Source organism: Xenopus tropicalis, chromosome 2, assembly GCF_000004195.4.
Source record: "Xenopus tropicalis strain Nigerian chromosome 2, UCB_Xtro_10.0, whole genome shotgun sequence".
Classification (NCBI taxonomy): domain Eukaryota; kingdom Metazoa; phylum Chordata; class Amphibia; order Anura; family Pipidae; genus Xenopus; species Xenopus tropicalis.
The window spans coordinates 63,178,818-63,198,307 of record NC_030678.2 but is presented as its reverse complement, the minus strand read 5'-3'; the positions used below and the strand labels follow the sequence as shown (position 1 = coordinate 63,198,307).

At 37.1% G+C, this 19,490-nt stretch overlaps 1 protein-coding gene across 1 annotated transcript in view; it reads left to right on the top strand.

Moving 5' to 3' along the window:
- The window catches only part of cpne9 (copine family member IX), an 86,251-nt gene extending 68,373 nt beyond the window's left edge, over positions 1 to 17,878 (top strand). Inside the window, exons 11-21 of the mRNA NM_001102990.1 lie at positions 736 to 777; positions 3,127 to 3,202; positions 3,798 to 3,851; positions 6,860 to 6,921; positions 7,029 to 7,075; positions 7,539 to 7,720; positions 7,808 to 7,935; positions 9,260 to 9,362; positions 10,980 to 11,037; positions 13,558 to 13,631; positions 17,678 to 17,878. Of these exons, the coding sequence (NP_001096460.1) occupies positions 736 to 777; positions 3,127 to 3,202; positions 3,798 to 3,851; positions 6,860 to 6,921; positions 7,029 to 7,075; positions 7,539 to 7,720; positions 7,808 to 7,935; positions 9,260 to 9,362; positions 10,980 to 11,037; positions 13,558 to 13,631; positions 17,678 to 17,860 (1,009 nt within the window). The 3' untranslated portion in view covers positions 17,861 to 17,878. The remainder of the gene's footprint in view (positions 1 to 735; positions 778 to 3,126; positions 3,203 to 3,797; positions 3,852 to 6,859; positions 6,922 to 7,028; positions 7,076 to 7,538; positions 7,721 to 7,807; positions 7,936 to 9,259; positions 9,363 to 10,979; positions 11,038 to 13,557; positions 13,632 to 17,677) is intronic.
- The last annotated feature ends 1,612 nt before the right edge of the window (positions 17,879 to 19,490 follow it).

Here is a 19,490-nt window from a genome sequence, read left to right as displayed (position 1 = left end):
GTTGTTACAATTTGAAACATTAGTGTTTTAGTCCCTCCTCCCCTGCCAGGATTTCAAATGATGCAGACAGAGAAGAACTGTTTTCCAGCTGGATTTTACCATATGAAAATGGTATTCATACTTCTTAAATGAACAAATTACAGCAATAGGTATATTAGGGGTTTCTGTGTTGTGTGGGGCTCTTTAACAAATTTTGGTTCGGAAGCCGGAGTTCCCCTTTAAACCTTACATCTAGTGCCGATATGCCAATTAAGGATGCTTTGTTTTTTTCTTGCAATTGCATTAAAAGATGCACTGATACAAAAGGGCCCTTGAATTAACTTTTGCCTTGAGGACGTGTTACTTCAAGGATTCGCTTTGCTTGTTGCATGCACCTGCCACCAGTAAATGCCATGCTAACGCTAGCTCTATTTTTGCACCATGTGCATCAACTTTATGGAGATGATGCCACAAAATGAAAAACATGCCGCCACAACTTTAATAAAATGTCCCTAGCACTGCATTGTGGAATTTTGGGTCATTTTGGTGGTCATTGTGGTGCCTTTTTAGTAAAAAAATACAGCATTTGTGTGAATAACACACTGTACTTGTGTCAGTTAATAGTTCCTATGAGTTCATTTTTGTTAATGTGTGTTGTTCTAATATTCTGTGTACTTTATCAATTGATGTAAATGTAGGGAGCACCCTTTATTTTCTAATTCAGGGGGCCGTGACACTCTGCCTACTTTTTTTCAGGACAATTAAGGTAGAGGTCTATGACTGGGACAGAGATGGGAGGTATGTGTTCTATAATATACAAGTTTTTATGAGATGCTTTATTGTAAACCTTTAAAAAAAATGTTTTTGCTCAGCTAAAATTTTTGCCGAAAAAAAACACGGCAAAAAGCTCCTATAGATCTCAATGTATTTCCCAGGAAAAGAGCCGTCCCACAGAAAGCTTCACTGTGAAAAACCACCTACATAAAAACACCCATTGACTTCAAAGCGTTTCATGAATTTTTGTGATGGATTCGCTCATCACTAGTCATCAGAGGTTTCTGATCTCTTATCTCAGCAGAGCAACATCAGAACCATGTTTGTTTTCCTTCTGAAAATGTTCTCCTCAAATATAGCAGAAGAACTGACCAGCAGGTGGAGCTGTTGTTACAGAATTCATTGTATTAGCAGTTTATAAAAAGATTAGACTGCAAAAGTGCTTAGAAAAGCGCTCCAAACTATTTTACATTAATTTTTTCATTTTTTAAAGGTTTACTTTGCTTAAAGGAACAGTTCAGTTTAAAAATGAATCTGGGTGAAATGGATAGACTGCGCAAAATAAAAAAAATATTTGTAATAAAGTTAGTTAGGCAAAAATGTATTCTATAAAGGCTGAAGTGAGCAGATGTCTAACTTAATAGGCAGAACTCCGGCTTTCAGCTCTCTAACCTCTTAGTTAGTCAGTGACTTTGGGAGGGGGGGCACATGGGACATACCGTATATACTCGAGTATAAGCCGATCAGAATATAAGCCGAGGTACCTAATTTTACCTAAGAAAACTGGAAAAACTTATTGACTCAAGTATAAGCCTATAGGGTGGTAAATGCAGCGGCTATTACTAAGTTTCAATAATCAAAATAAATACAATTAAATTAAATGAGGCATCAGTGGAGTATATGTTTTTAAATATTTATTTCAAAGGAAAACAGTAAATTAGCTCTGTGGAGAAGAGGGTCAACAAAACAATATGGTATCAATAATGATAACTTAAGAGTACTACCCCCTTAGCTCAATCAGCAACCCAGCTAAAACACTAAGCGTTAAAATCATTCAAAACTATATATAGATTATATAGAATATAAAGTGCAATGTCTAGTGCAGAATGGGACAGGTGAGATGAAGATGAATTTGGGAGCGGGCCAGGGCACTGGAGGGTCTGGTTGTGGGTGGCCTAATTTGCACACAAAAGACAGAGGGTGCTAGTCTGGAGGGACCCATGGCACCCGACTCGAGTATAAGCCGAGGGTGACTTTTTAAGCACATTTTGGGTGCTGAAAAACTAGGCTTATACTCGAGTATATACAGTAACTGTTCAGTTAGTTTGTGAGCACGCAGGTCGTATTGGCTACTGACTGCTACAGCTTAGAGAGCTGTAAAGGAGAAAGTACTGTTGTGGCCATTATGTTAGACATCTGCTCACTCCAGCCTTTATAGAAACTATATTGAAAACATTTTTTATTTTGCACAGTCTATCTATTTTTCCCACACTGAACTGTTCCTTTAAAGATCTAAGAGGACAAATCCCCACACACCCCTAAACACAGCACTTACAGACATGGGGAGAAAAAAACATGTTAAACAACAACAAATGGGAAGTCCATTGTTTTGGATATATATTGTAATCTTCATTAGGGAAACTAACAGAATTATTAGATAGTGAAATTCCTTCCCTAGAGCAAAATTGTCACCAAAATTCACACCAGTGACCATGGTAACAAAGGTTAGCTAAAGGATACAATAAATTGTCAGTGTACACAAAAACATATAGTGCCAGATTGGTGACCAAAACAGTACAATATAAGCTCTATGGCTTAAATTTTAAAAAGGAGTATTAAGGCAGGGTGACCAGACCCCTTGAAAATTCAGGGAGATGTCTAGAAAATCCTATATTAGAGTGCTAAGGGGCACAAGTACACAACTCTTAGTGCTCACTTAACAAGCACTCATACCCTGGGTAATGCTGCACATACATTTTTATAAATCTGTCCCTTAATGTACAAATATTGATTTATGCTTTACATGGATCCTTCTGCAAGCTGTAAGCTTTTTTACCATAGGTCTTAAAAGCCAATCTTGTTCTTATATACAAGAGAGCTTTGCTCGTTATTTAAAAACATTACATTTGCTTCAGAAAATTGTTACTCTTATACAGCTAAACATGTATCCTACATTAACACTGTATAAATTCCTCTTGAATAGGTACCGTGCCTACATATCACTTTATTTAATGCCAGAAATTTTCAGAGCACATTGTTTATCTTTACTGCTTTTATTATAAAAGCAACTCAGCTGAAGAAACCACTTCTCTTGTGATTATTTATTGTGGATCTATATATGTCAGAAGATTGATGTCTGTGTTGTTTTTACAGCCATGATTTTATTGGTGAATTCAGCACCAGTTACAGGGAATTGTCCAAAGGTCAAAGCCAGTTTAATATATATGAGGTAAGAAGGCTTATTTCATACTAAACAGTAATGCATGTGACAGGGGAAGGGAGTTTTCATGCATGAATTGGTGGGAAATTACCTCTTTTTTCTCTCACTACTTTTTATCCATCTGTAATAAGATTCTAAAATTGAGAATCGATTAGTTATCCTAAAAGGTTTCTTTTATCCTATTCCATTGGGCAATCTAGTAGGCCTGGACTTGGATTTAAAATAGTCCCTGGCATTTTAAGTACACAAAGGCCCAAACAGCCCACTAAATAGGGCTGTATTTAGGTCACCCTATGCACTGGACCTAAATACACCCCTTACATCATACACGTGATGTAACATGCACCTACATTGCAGAAGTGACATCACTTCCGCCGAGCAATCTGACCCCCTACCCCTCAGCCTCCCCCCTCCGCTCCGTCACCGGATTTCATATGGAAAAAAGTGTCTAAATATTTTTTTACTTTTGGTTGTTACTGGTCCTGATAACATCCATTGCCAGAGTCTCAGGAGTTGGACAGTTGAAGAAAGTATTTATTCTTCTTGTTTTGCTGAAATGTATGGTAATAGTATTCTGTGTATTGATATTAAACTTCCTTTTCAGGTCATTAATCCACGCAAGAAAATTAAGAAGAAGAAATATATAAATTCTGGAACGGTAAAAGTTTATTCTTTATTAAGAATACACGTAAACATGTAGAAAATGTTATTCAGAAAAAGAATTATGCCACCTGCGTGATGTTTTGGGGCGCAAGCTCTTGCTCTTGCCACTGTTCCAGCATTCCTTATGTATATATATAATTTAAATTCTTGGGCTAAGCCAAACTGTAAAAGCACACTTTCATGTCAGAGATGCAGTGCAAATCTAATCTGAAGCTGCCAAAATTTAAGACTATTGTGACAGCTTCTCCTTACGCATTAAACCTATTACATACTGTTCCACATATATGCTCATATTTAAAGCTAATTTACAGTCTTACAGTATTAATGTGCATTGCAAGAATCAACTAATGCAGCATTACAAACAGGAATATACAACAAATTAAAAGAAAAATATACCCTGTAAATGCGTTCATAGGCTATTCCGTACTTAAAGGGATACTGTCATGATTTTTATGGTGTACGTTTTATTTCTAAATTACATTGTTTACATATCAAATAATTCACTCTAACATTTCCAATTTTATTCTTGAACCAACAAATATTTTTTAAATTGTAATATTGGTGTGTAGGCAGCCATCTCAGTGCATTGTGCCTGATTCTGAGCATTAAAAAGAGGCAGCGCTACACATTAGAACTGTTTTCACGTAACCTATTGTTTCTCCTACTCCCGTGTAACTGGAGGACTTGGATTTCTTACTATTGAGTGCTATTCTGATATCTACTGGGAGCTGCTATCTTGCTACCTTCCCACTGTTCTGCTGATCGGCTGCTGGAAAGGGGGGTGATATCACTCCAACTTGCAGCTCAGCAGTAAAGTGTTCCTGAAGTTTATCAGAGCACAGGTCACATGGTTGTAGCACCCGGAAGATGAAGAATATGGCTAGCCCCATGTGAAACTTCAAAATTAAATATACATTTTTTTTTATTTTATTTTAGTTTTTTTAAAAATAAATTTCAATGCAGTATTCTGGTGGAGAAGCTCTATTCACTAATGCGTTTAAAAAAAAACAACCTGTTTTCTCTTAACAGTATTCCTTTAAATCTCCCCCTCAACTCTATGTATCTATGTTACTACTAAGTATTATTATTATTAATATTATCAACATTTATTTCTAAAGCACCAACATATTCCGAAGCGTTGGTTAATGTAAGGTGGGGCAGGGTTGTGAACTGTTTGAATGTGAGGGTCATTAGTTTGAATTTTATTCTGGATGGTAACTAAAGCCAGTGCTGGGATCGACAGAGTGGCATGGCAATGGAGGAGTGGTTGATAAGGCAACATTATTCATTATGGACTGGAGAGGTGGCAGTCTTTTGAGGGGAAGGTCAATTAATAGAGAGTTAAAGTGATACTGACAGCCAATAAAAATTTTTTTTACACCTGCTGTTGTGTTTTCATTTGATTCAGCTTTAAATTCCTTATAAACTAAATCTGCAAAGTTTTTTCACTTCATAATCATGGCAGCACGAATTATAGACCCACAGAGCAGCCATGTTTGTTCCCCCCCCCCTGTTGTCTATGTGTAATGGGGAGGGGGAAGGGAGAAAGCAGGCAGGCAAAGAAAAACTATTTCAATTCTTTGAGCCAAGAGCAGAAAGGGGAGGGCAGCCCTTTGAAGCAGGCAGGTAATGGAAAGATCAAGCCTGCATGCTATCTAGCTCACAATGCAAGGAGCGATGGAGGGAGGGGGAACTCTTTGAAGCAAACGGCAAGCTGAATCCTCCCAGTTTATAACATAGTCCTTTTGACAGATTGAGAAGCTACAGTTGGGTTGCCAGACTGTCTGGTTCAGGATCTTCAGTAGGATTTATGTAGAGAAACAGGACCTATAGGTAGGTTTGGAAATAGGCTCATATTTTTAAAAGAACATTTTTGGTGTCAGTATCACTTTAAAATAGTCCAGGCGTGATATGATGAGAGCATGAATAAGAATTTATTGACAATCATAGTACCACACTATCTGATCAGAACACCACATATATTGTAAACACTTTAAAAATTACACCATTTGTTCAAAACACAAAATTCATGATCCACTGCAAGTAAGTGGGGCAATGAAGGAAATATGTCATGGTAAAAACTTTTATTAGAGGCATTACATGTGCAATATATTATTTTATGTTGCTGATCACATTTAGAAGTGAACTGCATCTTGCGCTGTAGCCACCTGAATGTGTATTTATTTTAAACAGATACCAAAGATAAAATAGAAGCATGGGAATTAAATGGAGGTGGCGAAACCTGGAAAAAATTTACTTTTTTGGCCTGTACCTGGCTATATGATGAATGATGCCAGCTTGCTTGTTAATTGTGCTCAAAGGATTGTATGTAATAAAAAGCACCACATTTGCACAGGTAGCCAATAGCAACCTCTCAGCTGGTAGCACATACTGGTCACCCTTTTAAAAGCAATGGTTTACTGCACCCGGACAAACTTAGTACAGGTATCGGACCCCTTATCCGGAAAACAATTATCCAGAAAGTTCCGAATTACGGAAAGGCCGTCTCCCATAGATCCCATTGTAATCAAATAATTCACATTTTTAAAAATGGTTTCCTTTTTCTCTGTAATAATAAAACAGTACCTTGTACTCAAGTCCAACTAAGATATAATTACCCCTTATTGGGGGCAGAACAGTCCTATTGGGTTTAATTACCGTTTAAATCATTTTTTAGTAGACTTAAGGTAGGAGATCCAAATTACAGAAAGACCCCTTATCCGGAAAACCCCAGGTCCCGAGCATTCTGGATATAGGGTCCCATACCTGTACTTTTATTACATATGGAGTAGAGTGTTTTATTGTTTAAGATTGTATGAAGAAAGATACATATTTTCCCCTCATTGGAAAAATTGCAGTCTTTAGTCTAAAATTAAATGTTTCCACCTCTTCTCAAATTTTACAGTATTCTGTGAATTCAGAGAAATAGATGAAAGAGAAATTACAATCTCTTCCATATCTCAAACAGTTTTACTCTCTCTTTTTTAATCTACCTACCTCCAGGTCACACTTTTGTCTTTCTCAGTGGAATCAGAATATACGTTCCTGGATTATATTAAAGGAGGGTAGGTAAATCCAATTGCTAATATCTGCCCTGCACATGCTCCTTTCAGCCATCAACAAACACCATATTAATTTCATGCTTTTGATTTTTATCTTTCCCCCTCAATAGTACGCAGATAAATTTTACAGTAGCAATAGACTTCACAGCATCAAATGGTAAGTTTTCTGTCATTTCAGCCCCTCTATACTCTTATATGTTTATGCTTAGAATATACCTAGTCAACCTAATGTTTTCTATAGTACAGGTTTGGGACCCGTTATCCGGAAACACGTTATCCAGAAAGTTCCGAATTCCGGGAAGGCCATCTCCCATAGACTCCATTATAATAAAAAATTTCACATTTTTAAAAAAAGATTTCCTTTTTCTCTGTAATAATTAAACAGTACCTTGTACTTGATCCCAACTAAGATATAATTGATCTTTGTTGGAAGCTAAACAATCCTATTGGGTTTATTTAATGTTTAAATTCTTTTTTAATAGGCTTAAAATATAAAGTTCCAAATTACGGAAAGATCCATTATCTGAAAAACCCCAGGTTCCGAGCATTCTAGATAAGAGGTCCCATACCTGTACTCTTTCTTTTTTCTATGAGTATTCTGCTTTCCTTTTCTTTCTCAGGCAATCCATCTCAGTCAACATCACTGCATTATATGAATCCGTACCAGTTGAATGCATATGCTCTTGCACTAAAGGCTGTTGGGGAGATTATACAGGATTACGATAGTGATAAACGGTTTCCAGCACTTGGATTTGGAGCAAAGCTTCCACCTGATGGGCGTGTCTCTCATGAGTTTCCCCTTGTAAGAAAATTATAAAATGGTCATTGTATTTTCTAAACACATTTGTACCAAAATAATTTGCCTATTAAGTATTATTTATGTTTCTAGAATGGAAGTATTGAGAACCCACAATGTAACGGGATTGAGGGAATCCTGGAAGCATATCATAAGAGCTTGAAATCTGTTCAGCTCTATGGTCCAACAAACTTTGCTCCTGTGGTGAACCGAGTGGCCAGGTTAGTGTATAAAATCTCCAACTGTTAGGCTCTTCTGTGATTTGAATGAGGGACCTGCTGGCTGCCTTTCCCTAATCACAGGACTAGGATGCTAGCCAAGATGTTTCTGTTGAATTTGTGCTCATTATCTGCTTTTCCTGATGTGTATCAAATCCCAGCGGCCTCATAGGTTGATTTGGTACAGCCATTCACATTTGAGTCCTCCCTATAATGCTTTCCTTTCCTTCCTGACAAGAGCATTGAGTCCCAAGCTCTCACCACTCTTGTGTAGCCTGAGAACTGTGGCTTGTCCCAAACAGTTTGTACTTCTACCTTGGCTTGTCTTGGCTGAGAAAAAATTCCTTGCCTTGTCTGTAAATCCTTGCCTGCCTCTACTCCAGTCTGTCCTTTTCTAATTCTGATCTATCTTGCTCCAGTTTATCTTGTTCTGCGCCCAGTTTGTCCTGCTACTGTCCAAGCCTAATACTGGTTGCTCCAATTTGTTTGTTCTATAGCCAGTCTGTTCTGTTTGATGCCTGTTCTGTACTGCTCCAGATTGCCCTGTTCTAAACCTGCTCTGTCCTGTTCCAGTCTGTCCTGTTATGTGCCTGCTCTGATTCATTGTTCTCAAGTTTATACTGTTCTATATTCAGTCTCTCCTGCCCCATTATGTCATTTTCAATGTCTGCTCTTTTTTGCTCCAATCTGTTCTGTCTTGGTCCACTCTGTCGTGTTCTACACCTGTTCCATTTTCTACAGATCTTCACCCTCTTCACCTTGCTCTGATCTGTTCTTCTTACCCCTTTGGACCACATTCCTCTAGCATGTGTAACATATGATCACCATTTTTGGTGTAGGCCTAGATTCCTTTATGCCAATGAATATTCATTTAATTTAGTTCTATGAAGGGCCAGTAGTGTAACTAGTTTGCGCTGGGGCACCTTCACAAAAATCTTTAGTGATCCCTCCGAGGCCCCTTGCCCGCCCGCTTGCTGCCTCCATTGGCACAATTGAGCCCAATTTGCAATTAAGGCCATGTGAAGTTGCTTTTATTTTGGCTAAGTGGACTCTACTGCAGTAGGCGCATCACGATTACATTAAGAGAATCTTTCATTGGGAAAATGGTGCATTGTGGGAAAAATCATAACATTTGCACTTTGCTCATTTAGAGTATTCCTAGCTTGGTAAAATCGAGGCAGGGGAATGATGGAAATCGGAGTCAAAATCGAAAAAAAAGTTTGGACAACAAAGTGGGACTTATAATTGTGAAGTCTGAAAACAACTGCTATAAAGTACCAGTAAGAGTAATGAACTGCGCTCTAAAACATACTGTTTATCTCTGCAGATTTGCTGCTGCTGTGCAGGATGGCTCTCATTATTTTGTTCTACTCATTATCACTGATGGAGTCATTTCAGATATGTCCCAAACAAAAGAGGCAATAGTAAATGTGAGTAAAGTAAATAATAGTAAAACAAACTAAGTCAATTTGCCCTTGAATTACACCTTAATTCTGTGGACAGGATTTTGTTACTCATGTAAGTTCCACTTATAGAATAAGAGTGCTGGCCTCTTATAAGTCCTCTTATAGAGTTCTCGGCACCACAGAAGTTGAACAGCACTGCTCTATAATATAACTTTTAGTTTAAGCCAGTCAGTCACTTCTGGGTGACTTTTACATATGGTAAATCTACTTTTGATTCTGATTTCCCATTTGCATAACTAATCTATATCTGTGGTGCAATTCTAAATGTAATATTAAGACATGTATAGTTAGATCATACATTTTTTGGAATTGTGTTGCTTTTACTTAAATAGCTACGTAACCTACTACCATGCACTTAGTGCTTGAATTGAGGCAAAAAAGTGGAGGGATGCTATGCAGAAGTGGAGAGGAGCAAAAGAGTGCTCTTATGACACAAAAATAAAGTTCTGGAATTTAAAACTGTTGCATACCCCCTGCGGGAATGATATTTGACAGAAATAAAGAGGTTGATGGGTGGCATCCTTTTGCATCCCTGTTCAGTTCCAGCATATCTACCATAGTATGTATGGTAATACATGAATGATACACACTTGCTTGAGTCATTAAAGGGCATGTCAACCCCAAAAATATTTTTTTGCATAATGGAAGAAAACATAATTCTAAGAAACTTTCCAATATGAAATAATTAAAATTTTTAGCGCTTTAAATGTTATTTGTAAATGTAATTGCTATTGAAAGCAGCATCTGCCGAACTCCTGGTTGTTACATTTTAAACAATGTTGCAAAGGTCTTGCTCCTCCAGCAAGGCAGATCTGTCAGTCTGCTGCCTTGTGTTACAATGTTTCAACAGCCAGAGCCACCAGGGCAGAGAATAGAAAAGGACAAGGCAAACACTGCTTCTAAAAGCAGTTATATATACAAATAACTCAAAAACCATTACAAACTCTTAATAAATGTATATTGCAAAGCTGCTTAGAATTTTGGTTTCTTTTATTAGGCAAAACATTATACCACAACCTTTTGCTAATTAAAAGCACGACTGGAAAGAATTCGGAGTAACCACAAAAATTTCTGATGTGCAAAAATTGCGTGAAAATTCTTTTCTTGGTCATGTGAAAATATTGTGGTTGCGATCCGAAAGTCACAAAATGTTAGTATCTGAACGATCACAAAGGGTGCAAAAACTTTTCTGGCTTTGAAACTTCAATGCATAATTTTGGAAGCCTTTCATAGGACTCAATGGCACTCTACAGATCCAACCTGGCCAAAAGATAGTCACAATACCAAAGCTTGAATGAATTCCAAAATGGTCGTAGTCTTTGCAAAAAATATGACTTTTTTGTGGAAGTTAACAAAAACCACAAAAAAGTTGTACTATTTTAACGATATTATTGTGGTCATTACGAAAAGTTCTAAAAATGTGAAAAAATACGTTTTTTCTGAAAAACAATGTGGTTTCATGAATGGGCCCCTTAATCTCTCATTCAAATTCATTCAGGAGATTTTTTTCTGCCTTTTTTGGGGGAGGGGGGGTCAAGTATAGGAATAATTACTCATTTTATTTCACGTCTTTCTTTTCAGGCAGCTATGCTTCCAATGTCAATAATTATTGTTGGTGTAGGCCAAGCTGAATTTGATGGTAAGTGTGATAAATGAATTGTTCTATATACAAAAAAAACACCCATCCCCTATCCTCCGTACAGTGCAAAAAGTCTTTAAACACCATCTACATTCCATACTCCTGACACTTCTCAAATCTTTTATCATTTAAAATATATTCACTGATGTAATTCACCAAGGTTTAGACCTTCTATAACACTGTCCCACCATACACCCTAGTTCTTTACAGAATTTGACCAAAAAATAAGAATTTACCATTTTCTTGGTTGGAATTGGTTGTTGAGTCCTACAAAAACTATGTTTAACTCTAAATGCAGGAACAAAGAAAAAGGGATGAACTCCATTAGTGTAAAAAGATAATATAAAATGAATTCAACGCTAGTGCTGATTTTTTCACCAGGCATGGTTTCACAGCAAAATTCGGCATTTCACTATTGGCAGAGTGAGGAAAAATCACGGTGGCATCAAAAAAAGTTGCAGCTGCATCAAACAAGTCACAGTTACTGCAAAAAAAGCTGCAGTTGCATACAAAAAAAGTCATGTCGAGTGGCATGTTGTGCATTTTTGATTGTTTTGTGACTTTTCTTGCAAAACGGGACATATTCGCTATTAACTATTTAATACACATAATGCACAATAGTTTTGTAGTAAAATCAGTTTATCAGTCAATATGTGCAAGTTACATAGCTTTTGAATAGTTAACTGTTTTGTAGAAGAGAAACAGTTCTGGTATAAGTGTAAGGAATAAAAGACTATATAGTTATGATGCAGTTTATAAAAGACTATATAGTGATGATGAAGTTTTTTTTGTAATTTGCTTATACATTTGTAGGTTGTATAGTACAAGGTTGTATAGTACGAGATCAGCCTATCCACTGGCTGGAAAAATTGCACTGACAGTGGAAAAACATAAGCACCACATAAAAGGAAAGTAGAGAACGAGATTGCCCAGACCAATACACATTTTTGAAGGCCTAAGACCCCTATTAAAGTGATAGGTGTTCTCCAGCTACATGATAGTTTGGCCATTCTTCCTGCAAAATAACTCTGCTAAAGTACAGAAATACACAAAAAGGGGGTTTGAGAGATAATTATGATAATCCAAAAGCATTGGGGGAGAGAAGCATCACATAGGTTCACTGCTTAGAAGAATTATATTGCTAACTACTACACAACATGTTTTAAGCCCTTTAGTGCCCTTTTACACAAGTGGAACTATGTGAAGGCACTCTCTCTGTATTGTTGTAATAAGCAGGAGGAAAGCTTTTAAAGATCGATGCACGATCGAGTCCGTCTGCAACAAGACTGAATGTCTGGCTGAATTCCCAGTGTTGGAGTCTTAGATTTACTGGATCTCTTCCTAGAGGCTCCTCTAACTGTCTGAACCATCTTATTCCTTCAGTAGTTTTGCTTCTGCAAAAGTGGCCTCCAGCCAAAAGATTCTTTTTTTTTTTTTTTTTGCTTGCAGTATTGACTTTACTATAGATGGTAGGTTTTCAGTTTCCCAGTGTTTCTGCCTTACTTGGGGAGCACAGAACCTTCTCAGAACCCTTTTTCACAGTAAGAATAACCCCCACTACCTTCAGCCAATGTTTCAGGTGAAATCTTTAATTATTTTTTCCTGTGCAGTTTTTTTTTTGCTATTCAAAACTGAGAACATGGAGATTGGTGAAGGTATGCATACAGAGGGGGTATGTTTTCCTGATAGGAGTAATCCTGCTGACTTTTAAGCAACAGGGGGTAGTTATGTAACATATACATTTGTGATATACTTTTTTGCTGCTTGCCCTGTTCCGCATTGATTCCTTCTTCCTTTTAGGAGTACTGGCAAGCTCTTCATATACTCATCTGCTGATTTGTCTCACACTGCTTTTGGTGTTGTTTTTCACAGCTGCAGTTCACATCATCTCATGCTAACAGTGTTATATGCGTTAATTGGGAGTGCCTCCCAGCATTCTCAATAGCATCTTAAGATTCTCCAGTAATTTATCGTCAGATCTGTCCTTTGTTGCCTCTGGGGTCCCCCACATCCCCTGCAAACTTGCTGTTGTTTCACTGGATGCTAGCCAGCATTGCAATTCCAGTATAGTATAGGATATGATTGCTTTATATTATCTATATTTAATAGGGGCAAGGAAGAATTCTGTTTTCACCTCAATAAATCTGTTGGATGTCAAATTCTTTCTATTACATCTAGAATGGAGAACAGGATATTTTAACTTTATCTTCAACTACTAAGTTTAAAGTCAACTACTAAGTTTAAAGTTAATTTTAACTTCTTATTCACACTTACCTCTTTCTTGTACATTAAGGTCTCTCCTGACAAGTTTACCATTCACGACTTCTATCTATTCCTGTTACAAAAAATTTTTTGCATAAACTTTTGAAAATACCACAGTAAAGGCAACCTGCCCTCCCCCACAAATATATACAAATATATAAACATTTTTTACTTTTGACTATCCAGTTTCTAATTTCTGCAATTAAGCCACAAAATTTGACATTTTCATCTCTTATTGCTTTATTTTGTACCTTGTAGCTATGGTGGAATTAGATGGTGATGATGTAAGAATTTCATCACGGGGAAAGCTGGCAGAAAGAGATATTGTACAGGTATGTGGAAATTGCCATAGATTGTCATATTTTGTAAACATCAATTGTTACAAATATACGCTTAGCAGGGCACTGACTGAAGTAAGGGCTATTTCTTATAGAATAACCTATTTTTAGCAACTTTTCAATAGGTCTTAAATTTTTCTTCAAGTCAGGCTGATGTCATAAGGGCCAGCGTAATTGCCATGTTTTTTTTCCACAATGCAGCATTTTTTCTCAGAATTTCAACGTCATTGTGGTCAGATTTTTCACAAACCTGACCCCCCTTCAGTAAGATCCCTTGAGAGATGTAACAGTCGGTGGGTTAGCATGTTGTGTTCACTAGGGCTTTTGTGTCCTTGCAACTAAAACCAGTCAACTCAATACAGTGAAGCATTGTAATTTCATTGCAAATCAGATGCAATAGCATGGAAGTTTGGTTTATGCCATTTACAGTGCAATCAATGTCTGTACTTTAGGCGTAATTGTGCTGTGCCTATTGACACTAGGTGAGAAAGGAACCTTGGAATAAGCACCTGGTCAAGGGGTTCCAGTAGATCTACTGTGTCAGTAGACACTTGATTTATGCACAATTAACTGCAGAGAAATTGTGGGGTCCGCAACTGCACTTGTAGCCATGAATGAGCCCTACAGTCTTTTACAAGTTGGCACTATGTATTACGGATGCACCGAATCCACTTTTTTGGATTCTGCCGAAAACCCGAATCCACGCTAAAGAATTCTGCCGAATCCCGAACCGAATCTGAATCCTATTGAATCCTATTGAGTAGATAGTAAAACATTTACTAAAGCTACAGAAAACATTGGAAACATATGTAGAGCAGGGCTAGGGTATTACAGAAAGCAAGCCTTTCCCTACAGCTTGTTTAATTATTGTAATATATGGTAAACACTTTTTAGTTGACAAAAAAACAAAAATGTATGTGACTAACTGTAACTGAAATTGATTGTAATTTTTTATTGTGCTATACTTTAAAAAATAAAATAAAAAGAGAGATGTTTGATGTGTTACTGCTATTGATTGAGGAGTTGTATAAGACATATTGAATTGAAAAAGTCCAGAATTCACACAGACTGTACATGCCATACTGAGTTGAAGACTAGACTGTTGAAGACTGTTCTAATAAAGGCATCAAGCATAATGAAATACTACTAATACTATACTAGTAGTAGTCACTTAGTACAAGAAAAGCTTTGCCATTATGTGCACATCAACCTCATCATCATTTATACATTAAAAGCAGTAAAACTGTCAAAAGGGTTAATTGCATTGCATTTTTGCATAGCTTGAATATGTGGAATTCCTCCTGGTAGTGGCAAGTTGGCAACTTGAACTAATGATAACTAACTTAAACTTAGTGACACTCATCAGAAAGAGACAGACAACATGCAGCAGTCACTTTTGCACAGTCACATAGTAGTAGTCTATGTCATAAACTTAAACCTAAAAATAATCATGTTCACCATCACTAATACCAATTAAAAATTCACCAGCGTAACAATTCACATATATACAAGTACAGCAACCAATAAATAAATATAAATTAGATCATAAAGCATTAAAGTTTAGTTTCAGCAACACCTTTGAGGCACTGATTAAGTTAAAAGAAAGTAAAAAAATCAAATGCATACTTGCAGAGATTATACTGTACTATATTGTACTGACCTATCCTATACACTCACATACATAAACGATATATACAAACATTAATACTAACTGTAGATATTAGTATCACAATAGCCTTGGATACTATGCTTGTTCAAAAACTCATCCAAGCCCCTCATAGCCATTAACAGAATCTGCCATTACCGCATCACTAGGAAGGGCATTCCCCAACCTCACCTTGAAACACCCCCTACTGTACGTTGCTGCAAATGAAAGTTAATGGTGATGGTGGTGTGGCGGGAAAGATCCCTATACTGTATGTATTTATTTGGCACCAAGGCAATTCCACATAAAGTAAATAATTTAAATAGCATTAGCAAATAGCACATCTCCCGCTTACTGAGTAAATCTACCCCTTACTGAGTAAATCTACCAGGTAGCACCTATCACTGCAGCCCAGCATAAAAGAGGGAATAACACTGGTAGGAATAGGATTTACACTAGTAGTGACAATAGGAGTGGTGGCAACAGGCCCTTCTATAGGGTTGCGCCTCATTGCTGGCGCGTGACGTCATACGCACGGGCCCCTCGCTGCCGCATAAGAGAGAAGGAGCCACCGACGATGACTTGGTCTGTTGCGGGTACTTTCTATGGGGGGGTACTCTCTATGGGGGCAATTGGGGGGGCACGGAATGGTCTATTGGTGGTACTCTCTATGGGGCAATTGGGGGCATTTTCGGATTCGGTTCGGCTCAGAGCAAGGATTCGGCCGAAACCGAATACCTTGAAAAAAGGCTGGATTCGGCCCGAATCCCGAACCGAATCCGGGATTCGGTGCATCCCTACTATGTATTGATTCAATATAGGTGCCACCAAGCCATCTTTTGGACAAATGCCCCACATGTTTAGCCACAAACTCAGTCCTAAATCACAAGGCCACGTTTTATAACAATGCATTTTTCACAAATCTGACCCTTCTTCAGTAAGGCCAATTTCTTTGAATCTTGGATTTGACTGGTCCCATGAAAGATAACAGTTGGTGGGTTTGCATGTTGTGTTCACTAGGGATTTTGTGTCCTTGCAGCTAAAACCAGTCAACTCAGTACAGTGAATCAATATAATTTATTGGAAGTTTATTTTAGTAGAAGATGCTAGGAGGGTAGCCAGACTTCATGTAAAACAAATCAAAAACAAGGACAGTGCACACTCATTTAGATTAATTCATTAGCATTTATTATACATCACCAACAAGAAAGGTAAGAAGGTCTTTGCAAACCTTCTTTCTGTTGGTGATGTAATTTGCACTAGGCTGTTTGAGTATGCAATTACTACCTCAACAGTTTGTGGCATGCTTAACCATAGGGTTCATTTTGCATTATTTCATATTAAATAGACTTCATATAAAGGGACAGCAAAATATAAGAAGATACAAAAAAATAAAACAAGAGCTCATTTTCTAACTTCCAACAAAGTGATTTTTACATTACGGTGTATTACAGTGCAACATTTTCAGCAATTGTGCTTGCACAATGAGGCACAAGCTGCACTGGCATTTATATGGGTGTAAGAAAGTATTCAGTATCACAAACTCCATTTTGTACAACTGGGAAAGTCTAAAGGCAGTCAAAGAGAGAAAAAAGGGGGACGTAGTTTAACGATAGACTAGGAAATAACTGAAATGAACTGCTTGTGCTTTAGAAACAACATGAGACTTGATGCAGGGAGAAAGGTAGTGAATGAGTATGTATATCAAGCAGGAGATGCTTGTCACAACTTTAAAACCATTAAAACTTTTTAATTAATGTATTTTGGACTTAGAATTACTTTCACTTTAATTATGTAAACACAGGTTTTGCAGGTTTCCTTGAGATTGCCAGTTTCCAACATTGAGCTTCTCCTTCGTGCATACATTTTAATGTAAAGACTATTTATAAAATAATGTATAAATGTAATGTACGATTTATGCCAGATTTTACTTAAATTGAATAAACTTCAATGAATGGTATTGTAAGAAACTAATGGGTAAAGGAAAACTAATCAGTGCTAGGCCAAGAGGAACAAGCACCTAAGGCAAATACCTCTTGTTCTGGTTCCCACTCGCCCCTTACTCACCCCCTACCACCTCCCCTGCTACTCCCACTCACTGCCTTGGACAGGTCCCGCTTGCCCTTTCCATAACTTAGGGAAAAGATCAAGGAGAGAGGAGTTTCCTTCACTGTATAGCAGTGCCCTAGGCAGCTGCCTATCCTGCCTCCTCTTCCTGGCCCTGAAGGGCTTTGCTGAAGAGGATGTCTGGGATAAGAAAGACGATGGTAGTGAGGTGCTTGAATATGCTAGCTGCTTCACTAAATTGTTCTCCAAATATAACTTGAACACAAGTCAATGAATAACATAATTTGCTTTTATTTTACAAATAAAATTTTCTTTCTTTATTACACAGTTTGTTCCTTTCCGGGATTATGTCGATCGTACAGGTAATCACGTGCTAAGCATGGCACGACTTGCTAAGGATGTTCTTGCAGAGATTCCAGATCAGCTGATTTCTTACATGAAAGCAAGGGGCATCAAACCAAGTTCTGCACCACCACCCTACACACCTCCTGGGTTGCAAGCACAGATTTGACCACACAAGAGCAAAAAAGAAGAAAAAAAGGGTTCAAACTTTTCGAGACTTGTCCTAAATGGACAGTGACTACTAGCTTCCTGGGACTGAAAGTACTATTTGGCTCTCAGCTGGCTACCTCGATGTTTGTTTTTGAGCCGTATGTTTGCCTCTTATCAGTTAGCTAATGGCACAACATGTTGAGAGCTGATACATTCTGAGTTGGAATCAAATAGGTTCATGGCTTCTGGTTGGCTGATACCAAACTGTTTGGGTTCTAAAATAACCCTTAAACACATTTTGGAGTTAGAAGAGCCTACCATTAGTTTTAGAGTCTTCCCATTAAAATGATTTTAACATGTCCTTTATAATGCATTTCCTTTGTAAGCTATGGATATCTGTCCAATTTAATGTAATCTTTTTTAATGGTGATGTAAAATTTTGAGGCGAAAAATGAAATATGCATATTATTTATAGAGTGTTGAAATATTGTTACAATGATTAAAGTCATATAAGATTTCATACATTATACAAATTACAATTCCATAGACTCGGAGCTGCAGCACCTGGGCCACCAAGAATGTCTGATGAATTTTCATTTGTAAGAGGTGTTGATTTTGGAATTCTTTGCTATTACTAAAGCATTGTCAAGATAGAATACAAATGGAAAATTATAACGTTATGACAAATTAATAAGATGAAATACTAAAAAAACACTACATTGATAGCCATTTTGTAATACTTGACAACCATAAAATTCATGAGAAATGTTATTTTTTCCTACTTAATAACAAATGCACTCTAGGGAGTAAAACCATGAGTGTTTGTCACTGTTTACAGTTGTATATAGTGTTGCCTTCCAAATGTATAATGCTAAATAGACAAAGTATTTAAAGTTAAGAGTAGAAAGATAAAGTATGTAACACATATCCGTTTAAGATAAACTCCTTAAAGACTCCTCAAATACCCAAATATTCCATACATTTTGTATTCCCTCACACATAAAAAACAGATACTGTGGGCACAATACAGTTCTTTGTGCATTGGCTACATATAGGCATGGGCAAACTATTGATTTCTTTAAAGGTACCCATTTTTACCATTTCAATTAGATGCTATTACACACAATCTGCATCTATTGCATAGTAGTTACATAGTAGTACTGTTAATGTACTAAAAACTTTGTACAGAAATAATTAATTAAAATGTCAACTTTAAAGTTCATACTCTGAAACTGTTGTCCTCTAACTGTTGCCCTTTTTTGACTCAAAGGTTGGGCTCATTGATGGAGTCCCCTCTTATAGTAACTTCCAATCCTCCATTTCTTGTCCCTGAATGTGTTCTTATCACATAGCAATACTACAAATTTTATTCATTTTGTCACAAAAAAGGCATTTAATATAAAAAGCACAATGTAACTGACCAATAAAATGCAATAAGTACAAACGTATTTAACATTTTTTATAGTTAAAATGGTAAAGGCCATTTTTCCCACATTAGGGCCAATATATGTTATAGTGTCCCAAGAAGACATATCTATTGCTGGACTTTTTTGGAAGAAGGGGAAAGGTGGAAAAGATTCCAAGCACCTATATAGCCCTGTAGCCCTCCTATGTCTATGTTTATACATAGTTACATAGTTAAATTGGGT